Consider the following 20,790-nt stretch of genomic DNA (forward strand, 5'->3'; position numbering starts at 1 on the left):
TGGCAGGCCGCGGTGCGGGGCTCCCGCCCGGCCGCGCCTCTCTCCTGGGAATGCGGGTGCTCAAAAAAAGCGCAGTTATTTGGGTTAGATTGTTAAAGAAGACGGTGTAACTTCAAAGGGACGTCGGCGGTCTGGGCGCGCATCGCGGCGTCGGGCCGCATCCCGGCAGTGGCTGTGCTGCCTGTCCCCTCGGGAGTGCCTGCGTTAACGGCGTGGTGGAAATAGGTATTATTTTTTTATTCTTTTTGGAGAAAGTTCTTGAATTCAGAACTCTGTCTCACATCGAGTTACTGTAAACAAATCAGTTTGTGAAGACGTTAGTATAGTGGAAGAGAAAAAGGGAGAAAAGCCTTTTTAGAATGTTTATTTTAGAAAAACATATGATTATTTCTTTTAGAAATGAATTATTTCTTTTGGTGATTTTTTGAGGGGGGGAATATATGCTGCAAAACATGTCAGTCGCAGAAGGACACAGGTGACAAAGATGTAGAGATTAGTGAAACTGCATGAGAGCAGGCTCAACAGAGATGTAACTGACAGGTACATAAATAATGAATAGTAACACTGAATAAATAGCTGGACTACATCTTTGGCAGTACGGAAAAAGGGTTCTAATGAGAGTGACAACAAGGAAATAATTTGCATAATGAATAATTAACTGATGGTACTTACTACTGCAGGGGAGGTTTCAGGGTGAGCACCTGAGGTCGGGTGCTTGGATGAGTCTCAGGCTCCTGCCTGGGCCCAGCCTGCTTAGGTTGGGAGCTGACATACATACAACAATATTATGACAATTTAAAGTAGATAAAAAAGAAAATAAAGGCTTGGCATCCCCAGCTTCACTGGAATGGGTGACAGAAGTGCTGTGGGTGGAAGGCCGGGAGGTAGCAGTGCAGAAACCTGAGGTGTTGGGCGTCCCCCCACTTGCCGGGCAGCGGGGGGAGCACTGCCCAGGAGGTTTCCTGCGGCGTGGAGCATCCCGACGGCCCCTCCGGAGGGGACCGGGTTCTGGGTGCACGCCGAGCTGAGCTCTGCGGTGGCAGCCTGTGCTTTGACAATTTAAACTTTGTGAGGCCTATTGTCAGTCTGCTATCCTCGGCTCGTGTCGGATAGGGTGTGGACCAGGACATTGTAAAATGGAGTTGAGCTTCCCTGGATTTAAAGGTTGGGCTTCTGAGCTACAGAACTCCTTTAGGCTTAGTTGTAACAAAAGGTGTTTAAATAGAAAAGTGATGGCGATGATTGAACGTTTCAAGTTTAACAAGCAGTTAGTCTCCAGACTTGAGAAAATTTTGAAAACTTATTACCCTGTACGTTGTATGTATGAATTAACGGTAGTTGTGGAGCCTGCCTAATCTATGTGACACCTAAAAATACAGGATTGTGCAGTTGTTATTTACTTGGGCTACTGAGGGAAGATACACAGGCAACAGGTTTCTTAATCTGATACATGAGAGAGAAAGTGACAGGGCATATTTATTGTCTCATTTCCTTAAAGCCATCATTGGATTAAATTTATTTTGAATGGCAGGCAAGGGTCTGAGTCCAAGGATGCTTTGTTGTACTCTGAGGCATTTGTATCAATGGGCGAAATTGGGGCATTGTGTGAGCAATTTGTAGTTTGCTTGAGTCGGGAAACAGTGCCAAAGCTGTCCTGTGAAACCCCCTCTCCGCTGCAGTGGAGGGTATGGTTTCTATACATCGACTGCACAGCGCCAGCCTTCCCTGCGATGGGAACAGCCTTGCTTTGTGATTTCTTTTCATTTAGCCACAAAATCCTCCTTTATGCTCGCTGTCTCAGAAGTGTTGTGAGGCACAGCTGTGCCACGTGCCAGACAGGCGCAAGCTTCATGTTTTTCTGGGCTGAAAGCTGTACTGCAAACACGGGAAATGGCCAGTTCAGAGGTATCCAATGACTGCCTACAGCTCCAAGCCTCCGAGGCAGATGTCTGATCCACGTTCTTCACCCTCGTGGGAGAAGATGTTAGAGTTGTAGATCTGGGAGATTAACGAGGTAATGGATAGTATCTGTCTTCAGGAGTACCAACAAAACAGTTTAATTAGTGGAAGCAGAGAATTTTAATTTAAAATTTCTCTGGTATATTATTATCTAATTGCGGAAGTAATCATAATCATAATTTAGAATATTACCTGGAGGTTTCTCTGTAGGCAATGAGGGCCAAGGAGTTACATTTTGCCTCGCTGTGGTCAGTGTACTGTGTCATGGGCCGGATTCATCCTGGGGAGACTTGGGAGATTGTGAAAGCATAATCCTAAGCAAGATCCGGGCATGGGTGGTTAGTAGGGTGCCGTGCGGGTTCCTGGAGCACCTCACCATCATGCACAGTAGCCACACCACAGGCCCCTTGGAAGGGCTGGGGCCGTGGGCAGGCTCTGCCACTGCCGGCCACAGCATGCTGGTGGGGCACCTGAAAATTCCAGGGGTTTTGGCTGATTTTACTTCAGACTGGAAATGCCGTTAGTTTGTTCTGCTTTGGGAATTTCAGCAATATAATCAGAAATAAATAAGTGTGACTTAAGCTGCTTCAAGCTGTAAATGTAGACATTCATTTTTAGTTTTGAAGAAAGGTTAATTTTGTTTGGTATTAATCCACGTCTTGAATTCTACTACTTTGTTGCTTCACTAAGTCTCAGATGCTGTTCATATTTTCCTAGTATTACTAGGTAATAATTACTGAATTTACATTCTGCTGCCTATAGTGAGGCCAAGGATTGAATAAACTGACAGTTTTAGACACCTCTGTGACAAATACCACACACTGACAAGCATTTGAAAGTAGCAGGTGCTGCTGTTGCTTTCTTTTATAACCTAGTTTGCATGGAGGTTTCTGGTGCTTGTTCAGTTCGCACGTCTCAGGAGCACTGAAAATGCTACTTTCCAGAAGTGTATAAGCAGGGAATATACTACTGAAGAGAATCTGTAACGTCATTCACTGCAGCCTGCCCAGCAGATTTTCAGAGGACTGGTAAACGTGGCCTTTGCACAATGTCCCAGCGGCATCGCTTTGCATCCCTGCAAATGTGACTTCCCTGAGCTTAGAGCCCGTGGATATTGTAAACCTGGAAAATAGATTTGAAGTACAGGAGATGGTGATGCATCACACCAAACAGCTGCAACAAACATTAAACAGTCAAAAGGGTGTTGCTCCACAGGGCCATTATTTTGGTTGCCCAGAGGAGACAGACTGTTAAAGCTGCATGGTTTTAACCGTCCATGGCCACAGCAAAGGTTCTTATATGCGTGCTGTAGATGAAAATCTCGTGTGCTGTAGATGAAGATAGAGTCCAGTTTGGATTAAACCATACACTTTCCCCTCTGTTTTTATTTCCTTTAAGTACTTGTTTTATTCTGCTGCTTCAGATTTAATGCGAAGGTGGTAACGACACAGGAATGCCTGTAATTAGGAGGATGAGCCTTAGCACCTCTTGATGTCCAGAATAGAGGATGATTGCTACTTAGGAACCGCATGTGTATAAACTGCAAACATCATTTTTCTAACAGTACTAACACAGAGGAAGTCACACATGTTGCATTTTAAAAGATGCCTTGCATTAACTATTCATTACTTTGAAAGGCTTAATGTGTGTTTTCCTTTGCCTCATGCACATTTCAAATGCTATGAAGAGGTGATTTTGCTGTTAGCAAAGACCAGCTTATTAAGATAAAACTGCAAAAAAAGTTCTGTTCCCTTTTGGTGTCATATTTTTATGATTTTTGTCCATGCCGAGGATGACTTCAGTAATTATGAATATTTATCAAAAAATTCCTGCAGCTACTCCTGTCCAGAAGGAATTTTACTGTGGTTGTATTTTGTATATTTTTGTGACGATTTTCCAGTATGAACAGGGAAGGACACTCATGTCGGTGATCAGGTGTTACCTGAAATAATCTGGTTTTTTTACTGTTGTTCATTTGTAAGAGGTGGCAGACTAATCCTGCACGCAAACGTGCAGTTGCTGCCAGAGGGTCCAGAGATCTGCTGCAGCGTGAGCAAAGCTCGGATGCGTAGATCCAGGATTTCGGTTAATGTGTTTTATACACCTAACAGCTGTAAGGTGTTGAATCTGGCTGGGTTTGATCACTTCCCTGGGGACTTGTATGTTTAAATCTGTCCTGCTGATTTCAGCCCCACACGGGGCAGAGGGGTGGCAGGGGGACCTGGGGCAGGCAGAGGCTCCAGGGCTTTCCTTTGCCTGCGTATGTGGTGGTCCCCGCTATTTGTGTTCCTTAGGGATTAGAGCAGTTGCCTAGGGTTATTATTATTATTTTTATTTTATTAACAATTATATATTGTAAACTTAGTTTCCCAAGTAATGCAGCAAAGTAAACAACATTTCCTTCCTAGTACCCCATAATTATTTACCAAAAGGATAAACATGTGAATGGTGTTTTATTGCTACCCTCAGTCACATTTGAAGTCTGTTCTGCTCGGGGTATGTGCAATTGTAATTCCCGTTAGTGTCAATGAGAGTTCGCAGCAATTAACAAGGAAAGAGAAGGAACCATTAAAACAGTATCACAGTTGTGATGAAACGTGAACGCATCCCAAGATAAAAAAATATGTTCTAAGATAAAAAAAAATACACATTTAATATAAAAAGAGGTGAAGGTTTTGCATATGGCACTGTATAGTGGAGCGTGGTTCCTGTTAAGGCTGTTCAAGCGAGCAGTCCATGTCTCCCATTCTACCTTCGGCAGTTTGTGCAGGGCGAACATCTTAGTCATTGCTTCCTTTGGAGAATAAAGCTAGTGACAAATGTTGTTTTACGCTGTTCTGTGCATTCAGAACCAGCAGTAAGTTTTCCGGCTCTGTGGCTGGTATGAAATTTCATCTGTAACTTGGGTGGAAGCAAGAGGAGAGCCCAGCAGCAGCGCCGAACTGGTGCAGGTCACCGCATACAGGGCTGCCCATGCCTGCCGGGCTCATTGATGGCCGTGTGAGGGTTTGGTGTGTGCTGACCTTGAGATGAAATCCAGCTATGTGTCAGGAGAATTGCTTTTCCCCTGGGATCAATTAATTTTTTAAAATGTCTGCTTGCTGTCAGTTACTACCCTGTGAAATAGTCCTTGTTTTAAATTATGTGCATATTCTGCATTGTTATAAAAGAATATTTTTATCCAAGATATCTTTATTAGAAGTACCTGGGAGAACTCTATTTTAATGTACTATAACAAAAAAAAAAGTCAACATTTGCAGTAGCTACTGTTTGTCCTCACTAAAGTCTCACTTTAGTTCTCACTAAATGCAGCTTGAATTTTTAATGGAATGATCACTATTTGGTATTAATTAGGAATATCAGCAGCAGTTTATAAGGTAAAAGTATAGTTTTGTCACTAGGATGCTAAATAGTGCAGTCAGAGCTCATTTTTGTTTGCACAGGAAAACCGAGGAAGCCGGGACTAAGTAAACCAAAACTGTCCGTGAGTTTTGCGTAGCCAGAGTATTGTTTCCATAAGGCAAGTGTATAATCAGCGGTACCCAGCATGGGGGCACAGGTAGTGCTGCCCCTGACTCTGTGTGTCCTTCTGGAGCTGCCGGTCGCTGCTGGCGACGAGTCTTGGGGAGAAGCAACTTCCAGCCCTTCTTTGAGCACTCTCAGAAAGCGTGCAACTGCCTGTGTTGCTCTTCGGACCTTTTGGCAAATATGCCAAATATTTGTTTTCACAAAAAAAAAATATTTTGGGGCATAAATATGCAAGCTGTATGTTGGTGGCTGAATCAGAATGAATTTCAGTGCAATAAAAAGATGCAAGTACTTCTTAAAGTTAAAATATGGGTTAAAATTTGTCTCGTCACTTGACATTTTGAGAAGTGAGCTTTCACATAGCCCTCCATTGCTAGCCCAGCTGTATTTGACTCATTTTATCAGTTCTTTCTTTGAATTTACAGGTGGCAGTTTAAACTTCTGCATATAGCCCAGGTTTTCCTATTGGAAGCATACCTTACTGTCGGCCCCTGAGGGAGGCTGCTGTTGTAAAAGGCATTTTTTTCACTTGCATACCTGCCATTAACGTACATTCAGAGTTGGTTCTTACAAAAGTGCGTCGGTCTTCCTTGCAGTGTCACAGAAAAAAATTAACAGAGCGCGCACTGAGTTTTCCCCTTATCGCACTGTACCACATTTTATATATCTTGTAGTGAGATGTTTTGTTTCTACGGTTTCAGGCTTTGTGTTTCAGAAGATTAATAGACTTAGCAGCCCTGTTTGCTAAGCTTAGTGATGATAACAATGTAATAAGTCATGAGACAGTCGCAGATCATCTGGCAAGTCAAAAGAGGCCTTGGGCTTGAACTTGGAGCAGGTATTATTTGGAGAGAAATGTAAAACGTTGAAAGCATTATAAATAACCTGGCCTGACTTGGGTGGCTGCAAGTTCAAGTTTGTGTGAAGAGCCTGCATGGGAAGCTCAGCTGACAGCGTCTGCATTCACCCTCTATACCTATCCATGGATAGAGCAAGCGGTGTTTGTAAAGTACATGACAGTATTTCATGCGGCAGGTCCCAAGCATGGAATGGTTCGTCTGGCCGCGCTCAGCGCAGGCTGGAGGAGCGGAGGTGGCGCTTGCCGGACCGCCGGTTCCTGCAGCCCTCGCTGCCCACATTCCGGCTGTGCCATTGGCTCCTGTGCCAGCGAGTCCGGCTGCGAGCGGTGAGTAAGGGCTTGGGAACCCTGAGCATGTTTGGGCTCCGGGCCCAATCCTGCTTCCAGAGAAGTTAATGGGAATTTTTCCTTCTAAAAAAGGGAGAGCGGTCAGAGCTCCTCAGCTCGGTTCTGCAAGGCCCTCTGCACTCCTCTCTTGGTAGTCCTTTGGCCCCCAGCTCCCACTCTGCGTGGGGAGGAGATGGTCCCACAGCGGGTTGGCTGCAGCGGGGCATGTGGGATGGGAGCGTGCAGGACAGGAGCGAGCTCCTGAGACCGCTTCAGCTCTGGCATCACAATCACATTATCTCTGCTGCAGTGATACCTACACAGTATTCAAGGAGATAAGCTTTTCTTTTAAGTTTAAGTAAATTGCTCTAGGAGAAAATGAAGTTTGCTGCATTAATTGGGTCTAGATATACCTGAGGTCTTGAGCCTTTAAACTCCGTGCTCCCTGGGGACACCTTAGAGGAGCGTGCAGGCTCCGGGAGCTTGCTGAACCAGGCAGATGTGTCAGGTTTTCCGAGCAGGTTGCCAAGCTGAAGGCAGCAATAATCAGGCCTGGATTCACCATAGAAAATACGTGTCTCGGTGTGCGCAGGCGCCCAAGAGCCAGTGCTCCAACATCTGCCCAGTGTTGTTGGCAGAGGCACAGGCGGGATGGGGGGCTGGCTGTGTGGAACCACCCGCCCTTCCTCCTCCTCGCCGAGCCCCAGGATTGGCACTCGCCATCCTGACTGACGCTGGCTATTTTGGCGGTGCTTGTGCCATCTGGTTTCCATGGAAGAAGGGTCCTGTCAATTGCGCATACTGATTAACACAGCATGATTTACTTGTGAGAAATACACTCTAGTGGGTTTTTTTTTTTTCTGTGACTCTCTGAGACTGGGGGGAAAAAAAAATCCGAGCAAAAATGTTTCTTCCAGTGTTTGGAAGACTCTTTTAGCGCCTGGGCAGCGTTCTTGACTTCGTGTGATCGCTTCTGGTTTTCAGTGAAATCCTTTCCATATGTAATTTTATAGGGGAATCCTTCAGTGCTGGATACGTAGCCAAAACTTAAAGTGACTTTGAGACTTCTTTCACAAGCAGTGCAAAATCAAAGGTAGTGAGTCCGTGATACTGATAATGTAATTTTGTGCTTTTCAGCCTTTTGATGTGTAACAGTTAGAAATGTTCTTCTGGGAGTGCAGGCACTTACTGCTATGACTTAGCTCTGCAGACTGCTTAGAAGGAAGTCCCTGGGAAAATATCTTGCTTGCTGCTTATCAGCATTTTATTGAGCTCCTGTATTTATGTGCAAATATATTTGATAAATAAATCTTTAATGATGCAATTTTATGTGAAAAGTAGACGCAGCTCTGTTCAATTCTTCTAATTAAATACAGCTCATGGTGTCAACTAAAATGCAAGAATTTGAACTTCTTTCACTCATTTTTCTGCCTGCCTGGCAAAATTATTGCTTTGGGTTTGTTTGTTTTCTACAACATCTGAGCATTCTGTCTTTAATCCCCATTTTTATAAAAATTGCTTTTTCTTAAATCTTTTCAGAAGCTATTTTCCAGATATCCCGTGTTTTTAGTGTAAGACTAGAATTTCAAGCTTTCATATTTGGTATTTTTAAATGGCTTTTAGATGTAAGAGTGAGAACACAAGGAAAATGGTAACCTTTTGAGCTTTTTTCCAAAATTCCTTCCCTGTGCTGTTCAATTTGAGTAGCTTGCGCAGGTACGTCAATGAAAAAGGAGACGCATTGAGGAGAACTCAAGTAGAAGATAGAGAGGAATCTTCCATGTGAGGAATATTTTGGGAAAGCAGATGAGAACAGCGGAGGTGGACAGTGATGATAAATGGTTTGGGTGTGATGTGAGCCTCCTAAAGACAAGAGTTCCTTGGAGCGGTGCTGGGGGGATCGCTGGGTGCTCTTGTCCCTGGAGGCTGATGGGTGGCTCGGCTGTTGTCCCTGTGCTGGCTCCCTGAGCACGTGGGCTCACGGCTTTGCTGTCTACTTGTCCGGGGGACCTCTGCCGCAGCTCTTCTCTAGAAAGAAAATAGACAAGGAGCTGTGGAGTTAGTGCTCAGGGCATAAGTGGCACCATTAGATGGGCATGAGCACTTTTTTGTCTTGGGTTTTCATAGGGCGTCATCTTGAAGCTGTTATTTTGGCTTGTTTCAACATGATGAGTGTTGAAAGTAACTGGGGTATAAGCTGAGTTTTCAGATAATTTTAAAAAATGGTCTAAGATTTTTGGTCCACACCTGTGATCTTTTGACACGTTAACACTGGTATTTTTATTCTGTTGTAGCAGGCGGTTTGGGGAAAATTATCCATTTTTATGTTGCGTGTATATATAGAGGCCATTTCTTCTGCAAGAAGAAGTGATGGGAGTTTGAAGGTTCTGTGTTTTGTGATTTGGCAGCAGTTGAGCATAGAAAAGGTTGTCTACAGAGCGAGCAGAAAGGACACAGTTCACTCCCTGCTCACGAAGGAGACTACTGGAGGGAGCCTGGACTGTCAGCCTTGTGTGCAGGGCTCTGCTGGGGCGGTGGGCAGTGCTGCCCCTCAGCAGAGCAGGCTCAGAGCGAGTCATGGGCACGTCTTCAGGGGGATGACAAATAAAAGCAATCCAGCAGCTCTTACAATGTGAGACTATGAGGAGTGCAAGGACGCAAGAGGGTAATGAGGGGATTGCATTTGTTCTGCCTCAGAGACATTCCTTGATTGTTCCGTGGAAGATGGGAGCTCGGAATCTGAACTCGGGAGTTCAGATAGCTCAGCTGTGTGACAGCTATAAATAAAAACTCAGAAAGGTAGTGGTTACAACGCAATCTATAACCCAGAAACAAAAACTATTAAAGATCTGTCTGGCTGAGCTGGAAACCCCCTGTAGCTACCATTTGTGGTGATGCAGAAGGTGCCACCACACCCACTGCACCTTTCACGCCAGGATGCTGCTTGCTCTTTTTCTCTTTTTTTAATATGATAAGTTTAGTGAGCTCAGATGACAACAGCCTGTGGGAGATCTCTTGTGCCTTCACGTGTTACACCAACGGTGTCCCTGAAGCCGTTCTTGCTCAGTGGCCTCAGGAACACCCCAGGACCCCATGGTGGCACTGGCTGGGGTTTCTGCTGCGGCGCTGGCTGCAGGCGTGCTGGCCTTGCAGCTCCCTCCTGTATAAGCACAGACCCCCTAGAAGAGCTGAAGAAACCAGAAATCTTTTTTTCATCCTCCCCCAAGTTCATCTTTATAACCCACAGCAAAAGGCTAAAAATGAGAGAAAAGTTGTATCCAAGTGTGCACTGAAGCAGCATTACACCAGCTGGGTCATTCCAACAACGGGGAATCCATGAGCAAGATGAGTGTTATTAAAACTCATCACCAAAGCCAGCTCTTGATGGAGGAGGGGAGGAAGGCAAACCCTAAACACCTGTGCGCAGGGCACTGCCGTGGCAAGAGGTTGTCCCCAGGACCTGCCTCACTGCCCCCCTTGCTGGGGACACCCTGTTCAGGGGTTACAGCTCGCCTCCGCCAGCCACCATGTTTCTCCGTGCTGAGGTTTTGTGCAGAAGAAGCTGTTCTGAACAGGGGCCATTAGTGGGTTGTTTTTCATGGTTATTGTTAGCTATGTAAATATCATGATTCAAGATGAACATGCATAACAAAAAATTATAGCAAATACTGATTTTAAAAATGGTCTCAAAGACATTTTTCACTTCTTTCCTAAGATAAAGCATAGTCATTCAGTTTTTGTTCTTTTTAATACTGGTGACTAATTTGGAGCTTTTCCTTGATGTCTGAAGACACATGTATTTATTTAGCTTGGGTGAGATTGTTCACGATACAAAATTAATCACATCAATTAGTGTTTCTGTGATGCTGAGCACTGTATGCATAGTGATCTCTGTTAAGTCAAGGAAAGCGTATCCTAAACTTGATTAATTTTGCTCTATACTGAAGAATCATTTTGCTCTTATAGTAGTGCATAGCAGTTATCTTGGGTACCTCACATGGTGACAGAGCATAGAGTTAAACACGCCATTCTCTGGGATTTAAATTCTTACATAAATAATAAAAATAAATTATTTTAGTTTAATTGTCTTTTCTGATAAGTCATACAGGCTTTTTTACTGTGCTGGAAGGAGATGACTGATAACTATAAATTAAGGCCAGAATGTGTTAAAACCTAGAAAATACTCTGGTTTGGATTTGAGATTTTTTGAGACACGGAAAGCTTTGAACTGAAAGGCAGCCGGCTTTATCTCCTGTCTTGCAACAGATGCTGGAGTAGTTTTCCAGCACTGTCCTTGCCTTGTGATTCATGTTAACGTTACCGGGAGCCAGGCGGTGACATCCTTGCACCAAGCTGGCCATGCTCCCTGTCCTTGGTGGCTCTGGTGTGGCAGTGGTGCTATTGTGGGCGACTGTGGGACTTTCAGAGGCGTGGGTCCCTGGAGGTGCTGTGTCAGGGTGCTGCTGTCAGTGCTGGGGTCCTGGGGGTGCTGCTCTCCTGCAGTTCCTGCCACATCAGCAACCCCGTTTTCACCTGTTCCCATACCATTTTCTCATCCTTGGGAGAGAAGCATGTGATTGTCACAGTTCACCATTACTGAGATGAAGTGACCCAGCCATCAAAACCTGAGTTCTAACTTGCAGTTGAAAGTGGAACTGTGTCATGAGTTCCTCATTAGCTGTATTCGTGTCCCTTTTTGTTTGCCCTCAAGTCAGATGCAAGATGAAGCAATGAACGTAATTATAACTTCTGATTGGCCTGGCTAGCAGCGTGCCGTTGGGGCAGTGGGCAGTTGGTGGGGAGGTGCTCTGCATTAGATTTCACTGAAGATGCTGCAGTGCTCCCCAGCAGTCCGTCTGCGGCAGCCGCCTCTCCACAGGGTGAGCAGGGCCCTTGACATGTGCAAGGATGTGGTAGCTGCATCCAGGCTCTGAATTCATAATTATTCACATAACAAAATGATCAGCATGCTGTCCTGCAGCATGGCGGTCAAGAAGAATAAGGGCGAGAACTTGGAAATCTGGAGTTTGGTGATGGGAGCAAACATGGGAGGGGGTGCCTGAACTGGGGCAGGTTAGAGAAGCTAAGTGGAGGAGCTTGTTGGCTGGAGCAAATGTTACTAGCAATAAATTAATAATACTGTTAGTTCTGACCATGTATATACCATAATCTATCAGGTGCTCACCTCGTGGTCTCCCAAAACTCATTTTACCCGCTGCTTTATCCATCCGTTTCTGCAGAAGGAAAAAGCCACCCTTTGCAACCAGGGTTGCGTGGCAGCTGCTTTAGGAAGGGAAGTGAAAAATTATATATCAGATTGTAAAAAGTGTGAACCTTAGCAATAATAAGGTGCTGGTATGTTTTCCCGTGCTCTAAAGTAGGTATTAAAGCATCTGACCTGCAAGACGCGAGGCTGGGTGTCTGCTGCGTCTCATACGAGGGAGAACTCCTCCGGGTCACTTTTCCTCTCTGAAACCATCGGCATCAGCGGAATTCAATGTTAGAGGGAAGCGGTTGCTTCCGTTGCTGAGTCATGGACGTTGCTTTTTTTCTGTAGTAGTTGTTATCATGGATGATGCTAATAATCTTGGGTTTTATATATATAACATTTTATATACACACACAGGTACAGTTAGAAATCACCTGTCAATATTGGGAGTGTTTTTCAGTGGTGTGTAGCTATCCTTTTTGCCACTGTTACAAGTACCTCCCAGTTTGGAGTCTCAGTTGTGGAACTTATCCTGAGGTTCGGCATGTGGCTGTGTTCTTGAGGAAAACACCCCAAACCTGCTGCATGCAGGGTGGTTGTTGTCAACATTTGGCTGCATAATCGACAGGCACCCCAGCCTGCCCCCACTGAAACAAACAGGAGAAGTAACACGTAATATAAAGTCACACACGTGCATGATGCAGGAGAGAGTAGGAAACATTTTCCAGGTGAAATGTGCCTTTCTGGTGTCTGGGGACAGTGTGGGGTGGACAGTTCGGAGTGACCAAGACTAATTAATCTAAAGTAAGAAAGGATTGGTCTATGGGATTTGTACATCAGTGCCATGACAGTGTTGTTGGGAATTGGTTCACAGTTTGATGAAGGACGTTAAGTCTTGGAGAACTGATTTCAAGGCAGTATCTTCTTTCTGTACACTGCAGTAACGCATGTGCAATTGGGGGCACGTACTTTATGACGTGTTGTCTCTTTTTTCATTATTTACCCAGTTTTCATGAACTACGCACACTTGGATGTGTTAAATTCAGATGTAATGTCACAGTTAGGTGTTTCTGCTAAAACGGTTTCAGAAACTGTGAAATATACTCAAGATAAAAACGCGTCTGATGAGGATCTGCCTAAGAAGCCCACTGAAGGCAGTGGGAGGTTGCGCTGCCTTCCCAAGCAACTTTGTCAGAGCTAAAACAGTACAGAAATAACCTTTAAAACACTACTACTAGTACTACTACTACTAAAACTATGTATATTATGCAAAATATCTGGGTCATAGAAGTAGTGTTGGCAGTTTTTTTACAAATCCAATGTGAGACTTGCTTAGTAGTTCAATGCTAATACACACTTGTAGTTTTACCAAGCTCTGTTTAAGTCACAAGTTGCTGGGCTGCGGGGGGCTGTGAAATACATCTCAAATAGTGTAGTACCTGGGCATTAGTTTTACTAAAGAGTATTTTTCTTTAACCAGTCCTTCGCTGTTATGTGGCCAAGATGTTAATTAGCTCATTGTTTCAGCTTAATTTTGTGACAGTGCTATAATTATATCCCTCAATTGTGCCATGAAGTAATTGTTGTATCGTTTCCAAATTTTATGTTGAGATATGTTATTGGTAAACTTTGAATTTGGCAGAGGTGTTTTGAAAATACTGTAAGGCAGTCAGTAATTTTTGTATTTCTTTCTTTAAAAGACAGCCATTTGGCAATTTTCAAGCTTTGAGACTGTACTGTCAATGTAAATAGAATATTGATTTTATTCCATTTCCTATCTCATTAGAGTCATTGTCATGAGGGTGGATTCATGTTGTGTAATTATCTGTTCTTGCTGACAGTTCTCATGTCATTGATACTGGCATTTTCAGCTTCCACTTTGAGCATAAAAATAGCATTCGTCTTTTCATGTTCTTCTTTAGTGTTGTGCTTTTTTGCCTGTCTAGCTTTTAAACATCTTTCTTTCTAAGAGACGTGTGTGAATTGAGATAGAGAAAACAGGAACGTCCAGCAAACCCAGTTACAGGAAGAGTGAAAACAATGGCTCTTTGGGAACGGTTCCCAGTGGAGTGACACACTCCCGTTCAGATAGCTTATTTTTGTGTCAAAGACTGTAACCGAAAGAGGAGGAAAAACATATCATTAACCTGGCTGTACAACATTTCTTTATAGCAATAATGGGAAATAATAAAAATTGAACATATTTAATCAGAACTTAGAAACCATATGCACATGGTCCTTCCTGTGTTAGTTTCCCTTTCTCGGACATTTCCAGATAACCTTTCAATTGATTTCTGAAGCTGTTTCTTAATCATTTTCATTGACCCAGCTCAGCAGACAACTAAGTCACCCCTCATACCCTCTTAAGGAATGACTTAGTGTTACTTCAATCTTTTGTCTTCTGAGAATCACTTTCTAATTCTTTTTCAATATTTTTAGTTTCATTTTCCTTGCATTCCTGATAATCAGTGAAGGCAAGGTTATGCTTTGTCCAAACCAATGTTGCAACAGTCCCAAGACAAGTAGCAAATACTTTCAAATTTCAAAAGGTGAACTGCAAAAACCAGCTGTGGATTAAGAACAGCCTTTAGTACTGAATGGCCTACTAGGTGAAGTCTGGAAACTGTCAGCCTCCAAGTAAATTTTAATTAAATTTTTTAAAAAATTGTTAAAAAATCAACTCAACCCCTTTCCTGTCCTCTCTCTACGGTTTCTCCTTCTGGATCTGTTGCAGTCTTTCTTAGCTTATCAGAGACAGCTCAAAGAGAGATGTGAATATATCTGCTGGGTTTTTTGTCAGACAGTGATATCCTGTAGTATTTGAGGCTTACTGGGGACTCCTTACTGACTTGGAGTATCACAAGAGAATTTCAAAGTGAGAGGAAAATAGTTTATGCAGATACAAGAAAATAATTCTATGCTAACATCTTCCTTTATTTATCGGAGATATTGAAAATAGACCTCTGGTCTGAAGTCAGTTTTTATTTTTGCTAGAAGGCTATTTTTAAAGCTGACATTTCTGGTTATGTTTTCAGGTAGATAACAAATTCTGACAAAACAATTTTTCTTCAAGTGACTGTGCAGACAAAACATACATCTAGCATTTCTTCACATCCAGAAGATTTACCTTTGAGGCATCACAGCTCCTTGGAGTAATACTTTTCGTACCTGGCAGCCTGAAGAATGAAGGGTGAAATTCAGCCTCGTTTAACACAGTTACAGATATGTCACTGACCTCAACAGGAGCAGGATTTCACTGCGAGTAAGCGGCTAGTCTGACTCCAAATAGAAAACTTATTACAAAGCTAGGAATAAAACATAGTTTCATGGGTTTTACCAGGGAGGTTACTCCTTTCATTATATGTGAGCACAAAAGATAGTTTTCAGCTATTTTTATTTTGTATGTTGCCTTCATGCTGTCTTTCTTTCCTCATTAGGGGTGACTGCTCTTGTAATGAGAGTGAAATTAAGTATCTTGTTTTGAAAATGTGGCCTTTAACTTGCTTTGGCTTTAGCATGTAAAATATGTCAATTGCTGCTTTAACTCTTCTTGGTATTTGGAAAAATCAATAGTTGGTATGGATTGTATACCAAACTGATGAACAGGAGAAAATCCCTGCTTAGAGCTTTTCACAGCTTTGTTGTAGACCTATTACTGCCTGCATCGGCATCACCTTCTCCTGAGGGTCCCGCAGGGAATAAACGTTCATAACAAAATAAAACACTCAAAAGTCGTCATTTTGTGCTGTGCAAAGAGCGATGGTGGGAGGAAGCAGATACATCTATTATCTGTACCTGTGGAGGACGAGAGTGAGTTGCGGTACACCTTGGCTGGAGGCCGGGTGATGTTTTAGGCTTCCAAAAGCTCTCTGATGTGAAGGGCAGTCCCGCACAAGGCGGCTGGGGATGCTTGGAGCCTGTCCCACCAGGGTGCCCAGATGGGCCCGCTGGCATGTGGCCGGGGCAGGTGGCATCGTGAGGTGCTGGCATATTGTTCTGCGCTGCTTTCAAATCTCTTCGTGCTAACCCATCACAGCTGGGTAGTGGAGCACAGGTAGGAGAACCAAACTTGTTAGCCTGAGCACTTGTTACGGAATGAGTTTTCAAGACCCGAGTCTCTGCTGTATCCCCAAGTGCTGGTCAGTAATCACTGCTGGCATGGGATGACTCTGACTTCTGAATTTTAGCCAGTTGAAGCAAATGAACGTCTGTGTTTATCAAGAAGGCACCTAGCTGTTAACTTGTGCTTGCAAGTAATTGTACATAGTTGTTTCTCCGGCTAGTAGGGATTAAAAATCTGGGCATGATTAGAAGTGTCCTGGCAAGGAAACCGTGGTGCCTGTTATAATCTTATTAGCTGTATTAGGTGTGCTTTACTTCTGCTGTAGTTTGTTGTTCTAATCATTTAGTCCTTAGAAAAACACTCGTAGATTTTCCTCGTCTACTGGTTTGGATCCACACTGAGCAGCACCACTTCCCAAGATGTGTTTCTGATGACAGTGTCAGTGATGCTGCTTTGAGGGGTGGAGGGGGAATGTACAAATTATGGAGTGGTGTCTTTAGAAAGACAAGGATGTGAACAACCTTCCCCCTAAATGCAGGATGCTGCTGGGGGTTCCAGTGCTGGCACAATTCCCATCGTCGGGTGTCGCCAGCGGGCTCCAGTGTTGTCCTGCAGGCACTGCCGTTAGGGCCCCTCTGCTCTGTGCTCCAGGCGGCTCTTTTGGGGTCCCCAGGCAGGACAGGAGTTATAATTTATTATGGAGTTATATTTACATGTGGCACCACACTTCTGTGGCAAAGCTGGGCATCTGAAACTCATCTCAAAGAAACACCCATTCCACCTTGGCATCCAAGGGGCAAGGTTTACCCTCTTGTTTCTAGATGTTAAATGCTGGGGTGTTTTTTTAAGCAGATGGTGTTCATCATGAAGCTCGTAGTTCGCCTTCAGTATGTTAATGGGAGGAAGCAGTGTGCTGAGTAATCATCATTCTCTCCTGGACCGGGCAGTCGCTCACATGCGGGCATGCCGTCGCCGCAGACCCGGGCCAGCCTGCGGTGACCCCGACGTGGCTGTGTGCCAGTGACGACTGGGGCTGCACAGCAGGGCACGGTAATGCCTTGGGCAGCCGGGGCCCAGCCGGTCCTGCGAGGAAGCGCCGTTTGGGGTCTGTCCTGTGGCGAGTACCGGCGGGGGCGGAGAGGCCGTGCCGCCGCTTGACCCCGGCCGGCGACGCCCGCAGCGCTGTAACGGGCGGGGCGGCGGGCCCGTCTCTCTGCGGCTGTTCCCCGGGGGGAGCCGGTACCCCGAAAGTAGCCGGTGCCCGGCGAGGCCCGTGGCGAAGGGGAGGGAGGAAGGGTGAGGCCCAGCCCGGCGGGGCGGGGCGCGGTGGCGCGCAGGCGGGTCAGCGGACGGTACCATTCCCGGCGCTGCGGCGGCGGCGGCGCCATGGTCCGTCCCCCTCGCTGCATGCCGGGTAGCGCCCGGGCCCGCAGGCTCGTCCTCCGGCGGCCGGGCGAGCCCCGTCGGGCGGGCTCGGGGCAGCGCAGCGAGCGTCTGACAGGCGCGACCTTTCATAAGACGGCCGCCCGCCATTGGCTCCCTGCCCGGACTGTCGCTGCAAGGCTCTCTGCGATTGGCTGGCTCCCCGTCATGCCCCGGCTCCGCACGGGGAAGCGGCCCCTCTCCTGGCAGCCCGGCTGGCGTGAGTGCCCTGCGCGGGGCGGCGGCGGCGGGGCGCCGCGGCGAGCCGCCCGCTGACTTGTAACGTGTCTCTTCTCTCTACAGGTTGGTACTAAGAAGTGCCTTTCCTGACGTCTCTGCTGCTTGGGACCGCTGCTAGAGCCGCCGCCGCTGCTTTTTGCCTTGCTTGCTGCCAGCGACGACAGCGCATCCGCCGCCAGACACCCCCGCTGCACCCCGGCCGGGAGAAGGGCGCTGGCGGGCCTTGCCGCAGGCTGCTTTACTGTAAAAATAAAAGTGTGCTGAGAAGGTCAGATATCTTCTGCCCGAAAATCCAGGAGAGGAGGAAAAAAAAAAAAACAAAACAAAAAACAAACCCCGTCTCAATCGTTGCTCTAAACTGCTGCATCTCTCTATGCCAAACTAATCGATACCGATTGCACCACAAAACCCCGCTGCAAATTCTGCTGCGTGGAGATTACCTTTCAGACAACTTTACCGAAAGCAGCTTGGAAATCCCGTGTCAGAGGGTCTGCTGTGTTTTCATGCTGGCAGCGTGGGCCCCGGCGGGCGCTCAGGATGGGTTACTGAGCGCACGAGGCCACACTTTTTAACATTCACCTTGCCGGTAATCCTAGCATTTCTCTAAGTGTGAAACCTCAGTCAATTAACAGCGTCACGCTGTGAACTCCTGGTGGCACGTCTTTGAGGTTGCAGCCACCCAGTTTTACACGTACTTTTAAAATAGGGAGTGGGGGGAAAAAAAAAGTATTCTGGAGGTGGCACTTTCATCATTTCCAGTTTATCAGTTCAGCTACTCGTTTGTCCGTTTTATTGGAAATTTTGACTACCTGTAAAATCTAAAGATGGCTGTTAGTGTCACGCCGATTCGGGACACAAAATGGCTAACGCTGGAAGTGTGTAGGGAATTCCAAAGGGGGACTTGCTCACGACCAGACACGGAATGTAAATTTGCACACCCATCGAAAAGCTGCCAAGTTGAAAATGGACGCGTAATCGCCTGCTTTGATTCATTGAAAGTGAGTAAATATTATATTATTTTCAAGGATATACGGTTTATGAAAGAAGCAGTTGTAGCCAGAGAAACCCTGGAGCCCGACAGGGAGCAATTGCTGGCTGCCAGCAGTGGCATGTTTTGCTGCTGTTATTTTATTTTATTGATGCTTGTTGATTTGTTTTGCTGTTTTCCTCAGGGGAAGGGGAAGGATAGGGGGAATAAAGGGAAAATACGCCTGGCAGGGCTCAAATCCTCTGGTATGGCTACAATGACTGGTTCTTTGCCTCCGAATTATTCTCTGCCTGTAGCTGGAATAAAGGGCACTTCACGTAGAAACAGCAAAGTCACTGTAAGGATTCTTTGTTTTTAATAGCACAAACCACGTAAGCAATATGATGATTTGTTTCCATCTCATAACTACCAGCGGGTTGTTGGTGTCTCTGGACAGCTGATGGTGAATCTTAGAAGAGTGTTTTCCTCCCTAGGTTATTTAGGTGCCTGTGAGCACCCTGCTTGTATTTCTGCCTTTGGGACTGCTGTGGTTATCCTGTCTTTTTCACAAATGCACTTGCTTAAGGGAAGGGCAACACTCAGCAGGAGGCAGGGTGCCTCTAGACACGCAGGCAGGGCTGCAGCAGAGAGGGTACAGCCTCATGGTGATTTTTAGGAGGCATATCCAAGTTAGGCGCTATGAATATATGGCTGCTGTTTTACTGTAGCTGAGGTTTCAGTTACAGATGTTAAATGTGTGAATCCTTGTCCTTTCCCTTCATTTTTTATGAATTAAATAATCTTAACATTTAAAATACTCATCCCACAAACAGTACAGAATTAATTTGGTAGAGTCATAAAAAAATCAAAAGCTGTGAAACAGAAATATGCCTGTCAGATTTTCTACAGCATAATTTTCTCTTCTTGGGATCAAATCCTGGGAAGCGGAGTTGGCTCACGGCGGAGACGTGCTCTTGGGAGGGAGTTGTAGCTGTAACCAGCTACTGCAGGTCGCTTGTGCAGCCAGGCCCCGATCGCAGCGGCAGCCGGGCAGGAAGGGGGTTTGTAGCGGTTTTATGTGAATCCTGCAACACTCCTCAGTTTAGAAATGTGTCTTGTCTCAGATCAGATCCCCTCCTCTTCTCCCTGCCGTTCTGGGGGAAGGGGGGAGCTGTGTGAGCGGCTGCGTGGTCCTGGCTGCTGGCTGGGGTTAAACCACGACGAGGGTGAACCTTTGAAATGTTCTTGTCACAAAATATCCAGCTCCCCCACCCATATTTTAACTGATGGATGTTGAAATGTTTTTGTTTGTGTTGTTCAAATTTATTTTAAAATTACAGTAATTATAATGGGGGGGGCAGAAGAAAAATTCATTTTAGAATGTGGAAATAAAATGTTTCGATGCATTAAAAACTGTGTTAGGAGCAGTGCCAGGGGCCGCCAGTGCCGATGGGGAGTCCCAGCCCCGAGCCGTTGCTGTCACTGGAGGTGCGGCACAGAGCTTTTGCCCCTGTGGCCACCGTGGCCACTACCCCTGTGTGACAGCAAGCCCACCTGGTGCTGCTTCTACGCGGCAAGGCATGGCGTGGTGCAGGCCAGCTGCTGCTGCAAGGACGCTGCACCGCAGATGCCACCGCAGCTGTCCCACTGGTGTGTTGGTGTTGGCCACGCCACGACACTGTGCCCAGGGCAGCATGCCTGCTGGGAACGTGGGCCTGGCCATGGAGACTTAAACCTGCCCCTGTGTGAGAATGAAGATGTATTTATTGGTAAAATTCTACCGCAGTATCCCCGGTTTAATTTCCCACCAAGCTGGTATTTGATGGCACAGCACACGGTGGTCGCAGCAGCCTCACCCCACTGGCCTGTGCTTTTCAGAGCCGGGGTCCAACAAAAAGGTTGAAAAAAGTCACCAGAAATAATTAGATGTGAATCTCCTTCGCTATGGGAGGCACCACCTGAGTTTGCTGTCCATCAGCATCTTCCACTCAGGTTTCTGAGGTCCATGGTGATGGGAAGTGCCTTAAAATCTCAGTGCTGGAGGTGGCGGCCAGCAGCACTGGGGCTGGAGCGGCAGCGTGGGCTTGTGTCCGGATGAGGGACCAAGCGGGGATGGCCAGGCTTCCTGCTCCCCGTCGGCATGGCTCTTCCGCTTCCTTTCTTAATGAAGGAGATAATTATCACCTTTGTAAAGAGCTGCAAGGTCTGTGGATAGG

General features: G+C 45.9%; 1 protein-coding gene across 19 annotated transcripts in view; it reads left to right on the forward strand.

The window, feature by feature from the left end:
• The window catches only part of MBNL1 (muscleblind like splicing regulator 1), a 112,974-nt gene that overhangs the window by 12,909 nt on the left and 79,275 nt on the right, over nucleotides 1-20,790 (forward strand). For 4 of the 19 annotated variants that reach the window (XM_054206532.1, XM_054206529.1, XM_054206531.1 and 1 more), the window contains one exon: nucleotides 17,671-18,605. The exons of 3 other annotated variants lie outside the window; for them this stretch is intronic. In XM_054206532.1, coding sequence (XP_054062507.1) covers nucleotides 18,432-18,605 — 174 coding nt within the window. In that variant the 5' untranslated portion in view covers nucleotides 17,671-18,431. Of the gene's footprint in view, nucleotides 1-118; nucleotides 226-17,330; nucleotides 18,606-20,790 lie in introns of those variants that run through there. 12 more of the 19 variants (XM_054206528.1, XM_054206538.1, XM_054206536.1 and 9 more) reach the window with 10 other exon arrangements.

This window comes from Rissa tridactyla, chromosome 6 (genome assembly GCF_028500815.1).
Source record: "Rissa tridactyla isolate bRisTri1 chromosome 6, bRisTri1.patW.cur.20221130, whole genome shotgun sequence".
Lineage (NCBI taxonomy): Eukaryota > Metazoa > Chordata > Aves > Charadriiformes > Laridae > Rissa > Rissa tridactyla.